General features: G+C 39.0%; 2 protein-coding genes across 15 annotated transcripts in view; one reads left to right on the top strand and one right to left on the bottom strand.

Annotated features, from left to right (window-relative positions):
* Positions 1-3,026, top strand: part of LOC135468718 (calcium/calmodulin-dependent protein kinase type II delta chain-like) — an 82,562-nt gene extending 79,536 nt beyond the window's left edge. For all 14 annotated transcript variants that reach the window (XM_064747126.1, XM_064747167.1, XM_064747222.1 and 11 more), the window contains one exon: positions 313-3,026. In XM_064747126.1, coding sequence (XP_064603196.1) covers positions 313-439 — 127 coding nt within the window. In that variant the 3' untranslated portion in view covers positions 440-3,026. The remainder of the gene's footprint in view (positions 1-312) is intronic.
* A 45-nt stretch (positions 3,027-3,071) lies between these two features.
* LOC135467794 (poly(A)-specific ribonuclease PARN-like) overlaps positions 3,072-13,971 on the bottom strand; it is a 29,731-nt gene continuing 18,831 nt past the window's right edge. Inside the window, exons 16-21 of the mRNA XM_064745648.1 lie at positions 12,107-12,162; positions 11,540-11,626; positions 11,245-11,319; positions 10,429-10,585; positions 8,729-8,838; positions 3,072-4,819 (exon numbers count right to left, since the gene is read on the bottom strand). Of these exons, the coding sequence (XP_064601718.1) occupies positions 4,770-4,819; positions 8,729-8,838; positions 10,429-10,585; positions 11,245-11,319; positions 11,540-11,626; positions 12,107-12,162 (535 nt within the window). The 3' untranslated portion in view covers positions 3,072-4,769. The remainder of the gene's footprint in view (positions 4,820-8,728; positions 8,839-10,428; positions 10,586-11,244; positions 11,320-11,539; positions 11,627-12,106; positions 12,163-13,971) is intronic.

The raw sequence follows: 13,971 nt of genomic DNA on the forward strand, positions 1-13,971 counted from the left end.
TTATGTAATATAAATTGTCAGGTTCAACTGAAATTCTGCTTGGTATACATGTATATCTTAGGATGAAACTGGTAGTAGGATTTAACCTTGTCAGACTTAATAACACATTTCTGGACAAACAATACCAGTGTAGTATTACCCAGATAAAACCCAGTGACAGTGTGCTGCTTTCCTTAGTATGGAAAGGGAAAACCCTATGAAATTTAAGCCATCTTTGTCACAGAAATGTGATACCTTGTTTCATGTCCGAATGACTCATTGTTACAAGAACTTGGTTCACAAAATTTTCAAACACGTTTTTCCCGTCTTCAGGAATGGTATCCCAATCACGACGCAATCAGAGGAGTCGCGGGTGTGGCACCGCCGGGACGGCATGTGGCAGAACGTTCATTTCCATCGCTCTGGATCGCCCTCTGTGGCCGCTGCCACCTCTAAATAATTGTCTCCCCTTCTTGAGATCTCTTTAACCACCTTCACTGGCTGTGCTCCTGGCGGCAACCCTCGGCTGATGTGTGCTCCCGATAAGTGGACTGACAATAACACGCGTCATTGCCACTCTAGGCATGCACCTTTTTGTCCTAGATCGGGTTCGTTTTACAAACTGGCTGGTCAGCATGATGTCAGACTGAGCTCAATTTGTCAAGCAGTGTGCCCCTGGAGAGGAAGGGTAATGTCCCCTACCCAGGCTGGTGGGTCAGTGGGTGTGTGCAGGAGGGGGCGATTGATGTATACCTACTGGGCCATAGGAGAAACAGGCACAGGCCTGGGGGATCTCCTTTTAACTTTTCCCAACTTGTCCATGGCTTCAGAAGTTTCACATAACCTTGCGCTCCGCTTTGTTTTGAGCCGTTCGTTTTAAACAGGGTGCAAGCTGAGGGGACAGTGTTTTGAATAAGAGTGCAGCTTTCGGTCTGATTTTGGTTGAAAGAAAGACCCCAATATTTGGCTTCATTTAAAATCAGATATCCAAAAGTTCTTTTTAATATGCACAGATAAATGAATTTATTAATGCTTTTCAAATATTTAATATTTCCTTTCCTTTATAGTACGTTGTCGTAAGTCTGTATATGTTAAGTGTTTTGTTCCGTTATGAATGTCGTCATTTTACTGCTTGTTTGCCATATGTTTATCGCAAAGGGACATACAAGTACTGAGTTGTATGGTCTCCATAAAGTTCTTAGACATGGTTTACAATGGAGTTCTTGTACTGAATACTAGTGGTTTTGAAGGTATGTTAATGTATATTTTCCTGCCTTGACCTACCTGCATAACTAGGCTTACATCCTCACCATATACCAGTTGTCAATGCAAACCAGACTTTTTCTTCACAACTTGCCAAACTGCATCCTTCATTAAACCACAAACAGAAGTGTGTTACTCTCAGTTATGCTAGCAAATGATGCCATGATATAAAGCATTTCTCAGTTTTGTTTCTCATGCCGAACACAAAATGATATATGGGAAATTCCCTGGTTTGATGAATGGAGTCCATTGTGCACATCATGAGAAGTGGAAGCATATTGTTTGTAATCTGTGAATTGGAAATTCTGAACAAATCATGTGCTCTTGCTGGTTCCCAATATGATGTTGCCAACAGAATTGAGATCTTTACACACAAGTCAAGGGCCTTTTGCTAAGACCCAGCTCTGCACTTAAGCCATAGAGAAGAGATCCTCAGAGCAGTGGCTTGTTCTGCCTATAAACGAATGGACAGCTTAGGTTAACCTATGTATGCATCACTTCTCGTTAAGTTGGAAATGTTGGGTGCACCTAGTTGTACTGTAGAATATGACTGGTCATCGGATGTGTCATCACCTGCACTTGGTCTTAACGATCCATTGGCTTCTCCTTTGTTGCCTAGCTATTTCCCTTTTTAAGGCTTTTAGCAAACAATTATGGAACAATAATTATTAAATAGAGGAGTACGTTCTTTGATTCTGCTTTTGTGGACTTGATGCAAAATCTGGATTTTATTTAACGCACAGTTCCTCGGCATTCCGCACCATGCCCAATGCCTTGAATCCCTCAGTAGGCGACACGTAGCTGTTGCAAGCTTGTTTCATCTTGTGATTTTGGAGCAATCACTTCGTATGTGAATGATTTTTTATGTTCTTGGAACCAAGATGTTTGACTGATGGTTTTAAATGTGCACGAAATCTAATAATGCGGTTGTGTATAGAAATTTGATCATGTCCTAGCATTTTTTAACATATATCATAACCATAATAAGTATGTAGAGCGGCATTGTTTTTTGGGCAATTCCCAATCTCTGTTAACAGGGAAGCAGAACTGAGTGGTATTACTCAAAAGTTACCTCCCTTGTTAAGTAACTTGAACCTGCTTTCCCACTAAATTATTTTCAAATGTTTGAACTCCTGAGTTCTGCTGATGGAAGGTAGCCCACACAAGATTACCGAGTATGAGAATTCTATCATGGTTGAATGTATGTTCACACTTGTTCATACTGATATTATCACTTGAATGTATGTTATTACCAACAAGCAGAACATACTGATTTTGCATTTTCCTCCCTCCCTCCCACATAATGCAGCAAATTATTTAGAACATAAGTCATTTAAATTTGAAGGAAACAGTAACCTGATAATTTCGTTTCAGTTGTGTGATCGCTTTTGTGGCAGCATCCAGGTTTATTATTCTATTCGTGCTGATATACATCACAAGGGGTTTTGCAATTTTTATCTCCAATGTTTTCGGAGGTTGGTTGTGTTTTATGACCGATATTTAATTCAACCTCCTTTATTGCAAGCTGTATGTGCAATTTGTTTTGAACGCTCTGTACAGAGCACATCTTCTAAAGGCATTGGTTACTCGGTGTCTGCCAAAGTTGTTCCCGTATAGCTGCCTGCACTTAGCACATACATTTGTACGGGAAGTCAGTGTTCTATTTTGGTACGGGGCAGATGTAACCGGTCAGCATGTGAACCGGAGGAGCTCACCCCCGCTCTGTTCAGCTTTTTCATGTAACTATATGGGTGTATCAATTTGACTGCATTTCTGTACATAAATAATGCATATATGTAAAATATATATATATATATATATATATTTACCAAAATTACATATTAAAATTCTATGTAGTATTTGCTATTTATTTCTGCATAATTATATTTACACTTTATCCTGAATTCTGGGAATGCTTTTTCTCACCTCCATGCATAATTTCTGAGATGTTTAGACACAAGTTGATACACCAAGTCATCTGTGTGGATTTTTCAGTTCAAGTATTAATTTCGAACAACTAAATGTAGTACCCTTTGCCAATATTTCTGCCACTGTTTGATATTTATGAACTATCAAGGTTTTAGCATGATTGTTTGAATTTTTATTGGTGACATTAGATGGAGCACCAGGCTTTGTAGGATTGCATATAATTTACATGTAAAATTAGTGTATTTTAATTGGTTTGTACATCAATACAAAGAGCTTTGAGCAAAGGCAGGCTGGTTGAGTTTGCTCCTTAACGACTGGGTGAGCTTTCACAGTAAATATTGCTCAATTTAATGTCAGTGTTCTGCGTCTCAATAGAGGATGTGGACACTGCCAAAACTTTGCCTGCACGATGGTGACACTACGTCAAGGCCCTCACCTGACCTAAGGAGTACCCCCCCCCCACTCCCTTAATCTTTTTCCACCCTAGACATTTTACATTGTAACAATACTTGGATCTAAATTTATCCTTGATGTACTTTTATCCAATCCAGATCCGTGTAACATATGATGTAGGGTTAGCCTGGATATCATGAAATCTCCAGAGTATGTTAGCACACATAATTTTCATATTTTTGAACATTTACCTGGTGGTTATGATGCATTTATTCCACACTTTTTCTGAAAGTAACTGCACACTCCCTATGACCTGTTTATTGTGTACACAGCAGAACAATAAGGCAAAGTCAGTGGGTAAGAGTTTTTTATGCTGTGGTGGTTTCAGAACAGCACATTTGTGTCTCAATTGCGTTTTTGTTTGGTGGGTTGTGTTTTGTCCAGTTAAGGTAAGGCGTGTTGCCATGGTTTCATTACCCAGCTGCTTGGTAATATGTGTGGTCATTGCTTCATTACCCACGTGCTTGGTAATGTGTGTGATTTGTTGGCTATTACCTGGCTGTTTGATATGGTGCATGGTCATAGCTTCATTACCGAGCAGTTTGGTAATGTGTGGTCACTGCTTCATTACCCAGCTGCTTGGAACAGTGCATAACTGCTGCCTCCTTACTCAGCTGGGTACCATGAAACTGTGAGTAAACACCTGGTGATTACAATTTCTCCCTGTGATCTGGGGAAACAGGTAGTCACTTTTCTCCCCTTCAATTTTCATAAATGTTATCTTATGTGACGTTTAGACCGTCTTTAATATCCGTGGATCTATCCATTGGTTAACAAATTGTAATGCAAAAAAATTATTGGTAGCGCTTACAATCCAATTTTATGGTCTTTGAAATTTCCAATAAAGACATTCTCACATGTGTCATGCTGTATGTTGCCTTTGTTTTCTTTATGCAATTAGTCCTACAATTGATGCTGTTTACCTTAATTCAGAACCTGGAGAAACCTGCGAATGATGTAGAAACCTCATTTATCTTCACAATCACAGTTTACAGGTACACTATAAAAGCACTTTCATGTTACATAAAGGAAGTTTTTAATCTGCAATCTGTTCCTTGACCGGCTAAATATTTCTTGGATGGTGATGCTTGATCACAAAATTTCATGACCACAGTTGTTGTGATGTCAAGATTTGTTTCAAGGCGTCACCAGGTTTCTGGCTCCGTGAAGAGCTTGGGCTTCTTGGGGTCAGATGCTGAAAAACAAAGAGGCGATTCGGAACAAAAACTTCTTTCAAAATACAGTACCGTTACAACATACATTTATATACCATTACATTTCAAACCTTATAAGAGATTGGACAAGCCAAAGGAATCTTGTAAGTAACATTTGTCTGGATAGAACACTTCAACTGAGAAATAAAGTATTTTAAAGAATCTTCAACTGCATGTACTCATGGCTAAAGAAAACCTGTCAACAGCAGATTCCAGCTCCCAATCCCACACCTTTAAGTTTAGCTCTGATAAATTTGCGGAAGTAATCTTGTAAGCTATAATTAGGCTTCCAAGCTGTAAGCTGAAAGCCTATTGTTCTTGTACTGATTATTATTATTATTACTAGGGTCCATGCAGGTAGTCCTGCGGGACCCCTATTGTTTTTGTTTGGATTTTATTTATTCAATTTTTTCCGGAAAGATACGGGCTAGACTTTTTGACCGATTGACTTGAAATTCTGCAGTAATATTCCCCAATATATGAAGTTGTGCGAACAGCAATCCAGGTTTTTCTTGGTCACGTGGTTTGGCGGCCATATTGGGATTTATAGGAAATCTTTTAAACTTTTTCTTCTCGAGAACCACTGAACCGATTGTTTTGAAATTTGATATGCAGCTAGAACATTGGTAGTTACAATAAGTTTGAGAAAATCTTTGACTTCCAGTAAAAACTTTGGAAGCTCGCCATTGGTCGAATCTGTGACGTCAGAACTAGTTTTGAAATTTCAATTTTTGGTGTATTCTGAACCGCTGATTACGAATCTGCTTAGTTTTTTTTTCATATCTTTTGTAACTTTTTGAGATATAATCAAAAAACTCAATTTAGTTGCGTAATTTGAACGACCTGTAACTTGGGAACTTATGGGAGCTAGAAATGTGAAACTTGCAACAACTTGTAACCAAAGACATGCTCTTTCTGCAATATGCCAACGGATTTGAGCTGCGATCAATAATTTTCTCGCTAGAAGTGTTTAAATGACAACACCTTTTTTGTTTAGAAAAACATGCTAATTCTATTACTTAAACTTGGAGTAAGATGGGAACTGGACATCAAATCTACGTTCCTGACCTTTCTGGGTGTTTATCTCTATGCAAGAGGTCACGTTTTAGCATATATTTGAATTTCAGTTGTGACCAACTTTTGCCGCCATGTTGTTACTAACTAAAAACCTTTTAAAATCTTCTTCAGAACTACTTAAGCTGAAATTTACTATGCACTGGAACTATGCACATATACGAGTAGTTTGAAAACATTTTGCTCATAAATGCAAAATTGTGCAAATTAGCTTGTTAGCATATTTGTCACGAGACCATTACCTTTTTAGTTTGAATATTCATACTACCTTTTCTGGTGTATTTTTTCCTCCTGATTACAAATCCATTAACCGTTTTTTTCTATTCTATCTAGCTGTATTCTATTCTACTTCGAAAGTATTCATCCGTTACATTAGGTTTACCGATCAACCTGAAAGTCTGTTTGAAGCCTTACAACTGCAAGCAGTTCTAGTTTCCAACTGAAAATGCATCCCGCCACACCTTAGCTACATGTAATACTTAGTTCAACTCCACAGACTGCGAATGGTCGTGGGCTGTGTCCAGTTCCTTCCCCCCATAACGCTCGTTGCCACTGTATAAGTGAAATATTCTTGAGTACGGCATAAAGCACCAATCAAATAAATAAATAGTTAAACTTCTGGCACCATAAGGTAACAGAGTGACCTCTCCAAAGACTTCATCAAAATCATTAGAATCCAGGTTATTTAAACTTGCGTCAACTGACTTCACCGTCAAATCTTCTTGTTTAGGAAATAGCATGAAAAATGCAGCTTTTAGGTGAAATATGCAGGTTACAGAACATGTGTTTATCTCTAGATATCCTGAAAATTACAGAATTCTGGAGAACGAGCTCATTGACATGGAAACTCAAATTGTCAGTCGAAATTATTTATCCTAAAAACATCCCACAGTTATTTCTGCTGAAAGTAAAATTTTCACACTTCTAAGATCCCAATCTACCATTCAGGATTTCACAGAAGGAAGTTTGAAAGGATTCTTACGATTCATCTGAGTGAATTTGTACCTTCCAACCCATTCAAGTGACATCAGGTCAGCTCTATTCTACATAACCATGTACATAACAGCTGCAATGCTTGTGCACATCAAACTGTTAACTCATAATACACATGAAGGTGTGGAGCATGATTTACTTAGTAGCTCACTGATAAAGCCGATCTTGAAAAACTTAATATCTAAGCCAGTCTTATTATACAAACAAAGTCCATAATTTAATTAAACTGATAAATCCCCTTCAAACTAACATTTTTTTCTGGTTTTGCAACCTTTGACCCCCCAAAAAATTCAACTTAATATTATCAGTTGGGCTTTCCAGTCATTCTTCCAGCTTTCTTTATTATTCAACCTGATATGAAACCTGCCACATGTCTTGACCATTGCAGGTTTACTTTTGACATGCCTATAATTGTACTTAACTGTAACTTTCTGTGGTGGACATAATGAAAAAATACACTTAAATTTCAGAAGTCGCGAATTTGGTAATTAACAGTACACGTAATTAATATGCCTACAGAGCATTAGCAATGGAACCTCACCCTCATACTTAATATGCGTGTAAAACTTCAGGTCGCCGCCATCGTATAATTGTGAAATACATCCAGTACTTTTAAGATACCACTCTTAACATTTTGTTTCACACTGCTTTACCTGTTATTGGACACCGACGCTCGGGGTACGACATGAGCTACACTTTGAACATGCAAATTTGGATGTATGCAAACCCTGAGGTCAACATATGCGGTACTTTTTGACATGCCATCCCTAACATTTACGTTAACACTGATTCTTATACACAAAAGACTAAGCGGGTAATTGCTATGCAGACAGCACATTAACGATGGAACATCCCCCTCATTTTACTGTAGTTTACATATATGCAAAACCTGTGCTGAATACAAGCAGTATTTTCTTAGATACTACCCTCAACATCTTATCTTAACATTTACTGTTATTGGACACCGCCCTCGACGTCCACGGTATCACATTAGCCTGCACAGACTAGCCAAAAACATATACAAGAAATCATTTTCTTGGTTCAGAAAAAATAATAACATTAAGTTATCTCTATTACAGGAAATGAGTGAATGTAGCTGTGACAAATAAATGTACTCAACTATCACTTTGGGACAAGAACAGAAGTTAGCCTGTAATCTGCAATAATGTTCCTTAACTACCCTTAGTGGTCAGTACCTTCGAAGTACTTCTTTGTTACACCCTGAAACCATCTACTTTTGACATAAAATTTCTACACAAAGTTCCTTAAGTTCACAGAAATACGAAACTTTATTCTGTATAAAATAAATAGGTCCCGATTCCACAAAGGGGTAAAAGACTGCATTGATTGTAACAATGCCAACTCGAATCAAACAAAGTGCTGCCATGGTAGTTGCCAATCAGCTTCGGTTATGTCTACTTGTCGCAAATATTTGACAAGGTCGCTTTTGCATATGAATATTTCATAAGGTCACATGTCTACAATTAATGCTCAATGGTTTGACACTTTTGTGCTCAAAAATTAATACCCAAAATTTTCTTTTTTATGATGGGATATATTATGGTAGCAGTATCGACCTTTGACAAAGCAGTCCTATTATGGACGGATTACAAATACAGGCATCTTTTATGACTATGGTACTGTATCAGAGCAGTGTTACAACGCCAAAGGCAAACAACGCAGTTGTACATGAATATCATCTTTAAATACCATGTGTGAAGAGTAATTTTCACCTTTTGAAAACAGAATATAAATCTAGAAATCAATAAAATCTCATCAGAAGGAAAAACCATAAAATCAGCCATGAAATCACAGATGGTTACCTTCATTGTTTGAACCAGTTTCTGCTTTGGCTGTGTTCTCGTTTTGTTTGTTACCCTCTTCTTCCTCCTCTGGTATGGGGGTGATGGAACGAGGGGAATAGGAAGGTACCCTGAAACAGAAGACAAGTTTATTACAACCATGGTCGCTACATCCTGCAGTTTTATTGAAGCTCACCAACCATCACATTTCACATCCTGGTTTTAATAAAACCACAACATAGAATTCAAATTTACTTATTATAGTTATGTTTTAGTCAGCTTCAGATATAATGTTACTCTCAGCACTACTGCAATATTATCATTACTTCAGTGAGTTTATATCTATTACTCCATTACTATATCTGTTCCTCCAGTATTACCATTACTTCAGTAGTATTATATAGATATAAACGTGGTTGAATGAAATTGGTTGGATTGTACCACATGACTGTCCTGTACTTGAAATGTTATTGGATCTCTGAGAGCCGTATATTTTTTATATTGTAGAATAGCAAAGGGAGGTAATTCTATATCCTAAAAGTATTGGGCGGGGGCGCTGTTGTGTTTATCGTTTGCTCTCGGCGTTTCTGTAAACACTGATGAGAAAATGTGGGTGATAAATGTCATTATTTGTTGATTTCCAAATTTCGCATAATACTAAAGCGAAGATCAACAGCGACTAATGATTATACAAAAGCTGGATACAGAGTGCATCGCCCACCCAGAAAAAGGAGATCAAAAGAACCTCCTCCAGGCCGACTGAATCTGGATGTGTAATATCTTTGAATGCTGTTTTTGCACAAGGTTGAAAGTCCTCGAACAGGTTCAGCTGTGTAATAAATCGGTCATTGTGATATGTTTTGTACATTATGGAGTGGTATTTGTACATTATGTAGTGGTATTGGAGTGGTATTCCAACATGTTGTGTTGGAAATCCGTGTTGTACGAGGCACCAGATGCATTGAGTCCAATGCAGATTTAGAACACAACATGGATGAGTACAATACCACTCCATAATGTACAAAACATTTCACAATAGCCTAATATTCATGATTCTCCATCACTGGAACACCAATCCGAAGACAGTTACAGATGTAACTTTAGATTACTTAAACTCAAGTGCCAAGAGAGTAAGCCCAACATGCTGTGTCTTCACTAAAACGACCTTACCTGGTGGTTGTTATGGCAGGACTCTGGTAACATTTGGTTATTGTACAGTGTTGTGTACACTGTAGGGTGGTACCGTACTGGTTCAATGCAGATTTTCGACACAATATGTAGTACAATACCATTTCTTAATGTACAAAGCACTTCATTTACCTGTTTATAATACAGCTCATCTGTCCAAGGACTTTCGTGTCCCCCATATTCATTTGCAAATTTCATGTTTTGTCCAGACTTAACAATATGGATACGGATTTTTCTCATCATCATGCCTATAAATTTGATGCATAGAAAAACATTGAAGTTTGGAACTCTCTGCTTTTCTGGGGCAATCCCACCAAATGCCTTTAACATTTAATTTACCCCCTTTCCTACTGTAGAAAATGAAAAAAAAAAAAAAAATGCCACTTCGAGACCTAATATCACTCCAGGTACAGGTTACGCGATACGATGCCACTCACTGGACCTAGCTCAACTACCTGACAGCAGATCACACAAAGAAATAAGGATACCAAAAGTAAGACCTTGAGAGATGACAGTGATAATATTTATCTTACTCTGAACCCAGGGATTTGCGTTTCTTGCCAGGGATGGGTATGTCAGCATTGGGCACAGTTCTTTTCCTTGTAGAGGCATCTCCCTCTTTAGTCCCCTTATGAAAGGTTTCATAAGTAACGATAGTGTATGTGTCTCCGTGACTGAGCTGCTCTAAAACTACAACAACAAACCATTAACAGTGTGCTGAACATTATCACAAGGGTCATGAGGAGACTACACTTTCTACATTAATATCATCATCAATGGTAGATATGACTACAAAAAAGTCAGAAATCAGGAAGAAAAATGGTCAGAATTTACCATATTTTTTATTTATTTATTTTCTTATTTATTTGGTTGGTGTTTTACGTCGTACTCAAGAATATTTTACTTATACCACAGCGTCAAGCATTATGGTGGGAGGAAACTGGGCAGAGAACAGGGAAATCTCATGACCATCCGCTTGATGCTGACAGGCCTTCCCATGTATGGCCGGAGAGGAAGCCAGCATGGGCTGAACTTGAACTCACAGTAACTGCGTGCCAACTCCCTCGGCAAATGAGGACCCTTTTATCATAATTACCAGGGTAAAATTACTACAAGAATACTAACACAAAAAACTTTACAGCACATTCCAAAATTTTGGGATAGGCCTCCTAAAGCGGATTTATTTTTGAATCAACATGGTTAAAATTTACTTCATTTTATCACATTAGAAACAAGTTTGTCATGAACTGAAAATGAGTTTTGGTGTCTAAACTCATACTACACTGCACAAAGAAGTTTGTGTTCAAAAAAACAGGAGAAAACTAATCTAGCTCCCCAGGTATGCTCACCCGATTCTGCCTGGTGTTTCTTTACCAGAGACACAAAAGCTGATGTCTCATTTATCCAGGATATCTGGATGTTACCTGTTTACACACAAATTTAAATCAATTTGAAACTTTCTAAAGCACTTTACAGTCAGAATCAGAAACAACATGTTACATACAAATATGGCTACAGTTGAAAGTATTGCAAGTTCTTGATGAAGTTAGCTGATAAAACACTATGTAAAACTTCTACTGAAAATATGGAAAACACAACATATGATATCCAATGTAGGCAATGTACTTAAGTGAGCAGGCTTACCAAAAGGAGAGAAGAGTTGAAAGATATCTGATCCTTTCCATTCCTTTGGGAAAGACACATGGAACACATGGTCTCTGTTAGGCTCCACTGTCAAAATAAGTGAAAAATAGACTGCTGGTGAGCACAAGTATGTGCAATATGGCACACACATACACATGTATCTTTACACAGTGCCCTTACTGGCTAAAAGATATATTGGGTTAATGGATATCTCTTCAGGACACTAATCCTGGTACAGTCTCCTAACTCCAATTTTTGTTGAAAAAAACTGTTCTTGAATATATTAATTGCTATTTAAAGCCATACCTAAGAATTTTGTTACTTATACAACATCAATTTTACAACTAAATAACACCAATGCCCCCAGAATATACTACTGCCCTTTGACTGAATCCAACAATCCTCCTGAGTTCAGTGTATAGAAAAACATTGGGGGTTTTCTGGTCAGAAGCTTATTGGCGACTGTCCTCTGGCAACAGGAACATGTACTGCTGGCAAAAATGGTTCTGACTTTGATGTGGTTCAAAATGAATATAGGTTTCATCAAAGATTGGCACTAAATCTTACAATCTGGACCGGCTAGGTTCATGTAGGGGATGTCCACAACACGCATCAGGAACAATCTGAAACACAGCACCAGTACATACACAATGGTGAGATGTCACATGTGCCCGGCCTATTGCAGGATAACATTACAACATAACACAAGCCACATCAGGAACAATCTGAAACACAGCACCAGTACATACACCATGTCACAAGGGGCTGGCCTATTGCAGGACAACATTACCACTGAACACAAGACGCATCAGGAACAATCTGAAACACAGCGCCAGAACATACACCATGCTGAGATGTCACATGTGCCCGGCCTATTGCAGGACAACATTACAAAATAACACAAGCCACATCAGGAACAATCTGAAACACAGCACACGTAAATACACCATGCTGAGATGTCACATGTGCCCGGCCTATTGCAGGACAACACTACCACATAACACAAGCCACATCAGGAACAATCTGAAACACAGCACCAGTACATACACCATGTCACAAGGGGCTGCCCTATTGCAGGACAACATTACCACATTACACAAGCCACATCAGGAACAATCTGAAACACAGCACCAGTACATACACCATGTCACAAGGGGCTGGCCTATTGCAGGACAACATTACAACATAACACAAGCCACATCAGGAACAATGTGAAACACAGCACCAGTACATACACCATGTCACAAGGGGCTGGCCTATTGCAGGACAACATTACAACATAACAAAAGCCACATCCGGAACAATCTGAAACACAGCACCAGAACATACACCATGCTGAGATCTCACATGTGCCCGGCCTATTGCAGGACAACATTACAAAATAACACAAGCCACATCAGGAACAATCTGAAACACAGCACCAGTACATACACCATGCTGAGATGTGACATGTGCCCGGCCTATTGCAGGCCAACATTACAACATAACACAAGCCACATCAGGAACAATCTGAAACACAGCACCAGTACATACACCATGCTGAGATGTCACAAGGGGCTGGCCTATTGCAGGACAACATTACCACAGGACACAAGCCACATCAGGAACAATCTGAAACACAGCACCAGTACATACACCATGCTGAGATGTCACAAGGGGCTGGCCTATTGCAGGACAACATTACAAAATAACACAAGCCAAATCAGGAACAATCTGAAACACAGCACCAGTGCATACACCATGCTGAGATTTCACATGTGCCCGGCCTATTGCAGGACAACATTACCACATAACACAAGCCACATCAGGAACAATCTGAAACACAGCACCAGTACATACACCATGCTGAGATTTCACATGTGCCCGGCCTATTGCAGGCCAACATTACCACATAAAACAAGCCACATCAGGAACAATCTGAAACACAGCACCAGTACATACACCATGCTGAGATGTCACAAGGGGCTGGCCTATTGCAGGACAACATTATCACAGGACACAAGCCACATCAGGAACAATCTGAAACACAGCACCAGTACATACACCATGCTGAGATGTCACAAGGGGCTGGCCTATTGCAGGACAACATTACAACATAACACAAGCCACATCCAGAACAATCTGAAACACAGCACCAGTACATACACCATGCTGAGATGTCACAAGGGGCTGGCCTATTGCAGGACAACATTACAACATAACACAAGCCACATCAGGAACAATCTGAAACACAGCACCAGTACATACACCATGCTGAGATTTCACATGTGCCCGGCCTATTGCAGGACAACATTACAACATAACACAAGCCACATCAGGAACAATCTGAAACACAGCACCAGTACATACACCATGTCACAAGGGGCTGGCCTATTGCAGGACAACATTACAACATAACACAAGCCACATCCGGAACAATCTGAAACACAGCA

Source organism: Liolophura sinensis, chromosome 1 (genome assembly GCF_032854445.1).
Source record: "Liolophura sinensis isolate JHLJ2023 chromosome 1, CUHK_Ljap_v2, whole genome shotgun sequence".
In the NCBI taxonomy this organism is placed as follows: Eukaryota; Metazoa; Mollusca; class Polyplacophora; order Chitonida; family Chitonidae; genus Liolophura; species Liolophura sinensis.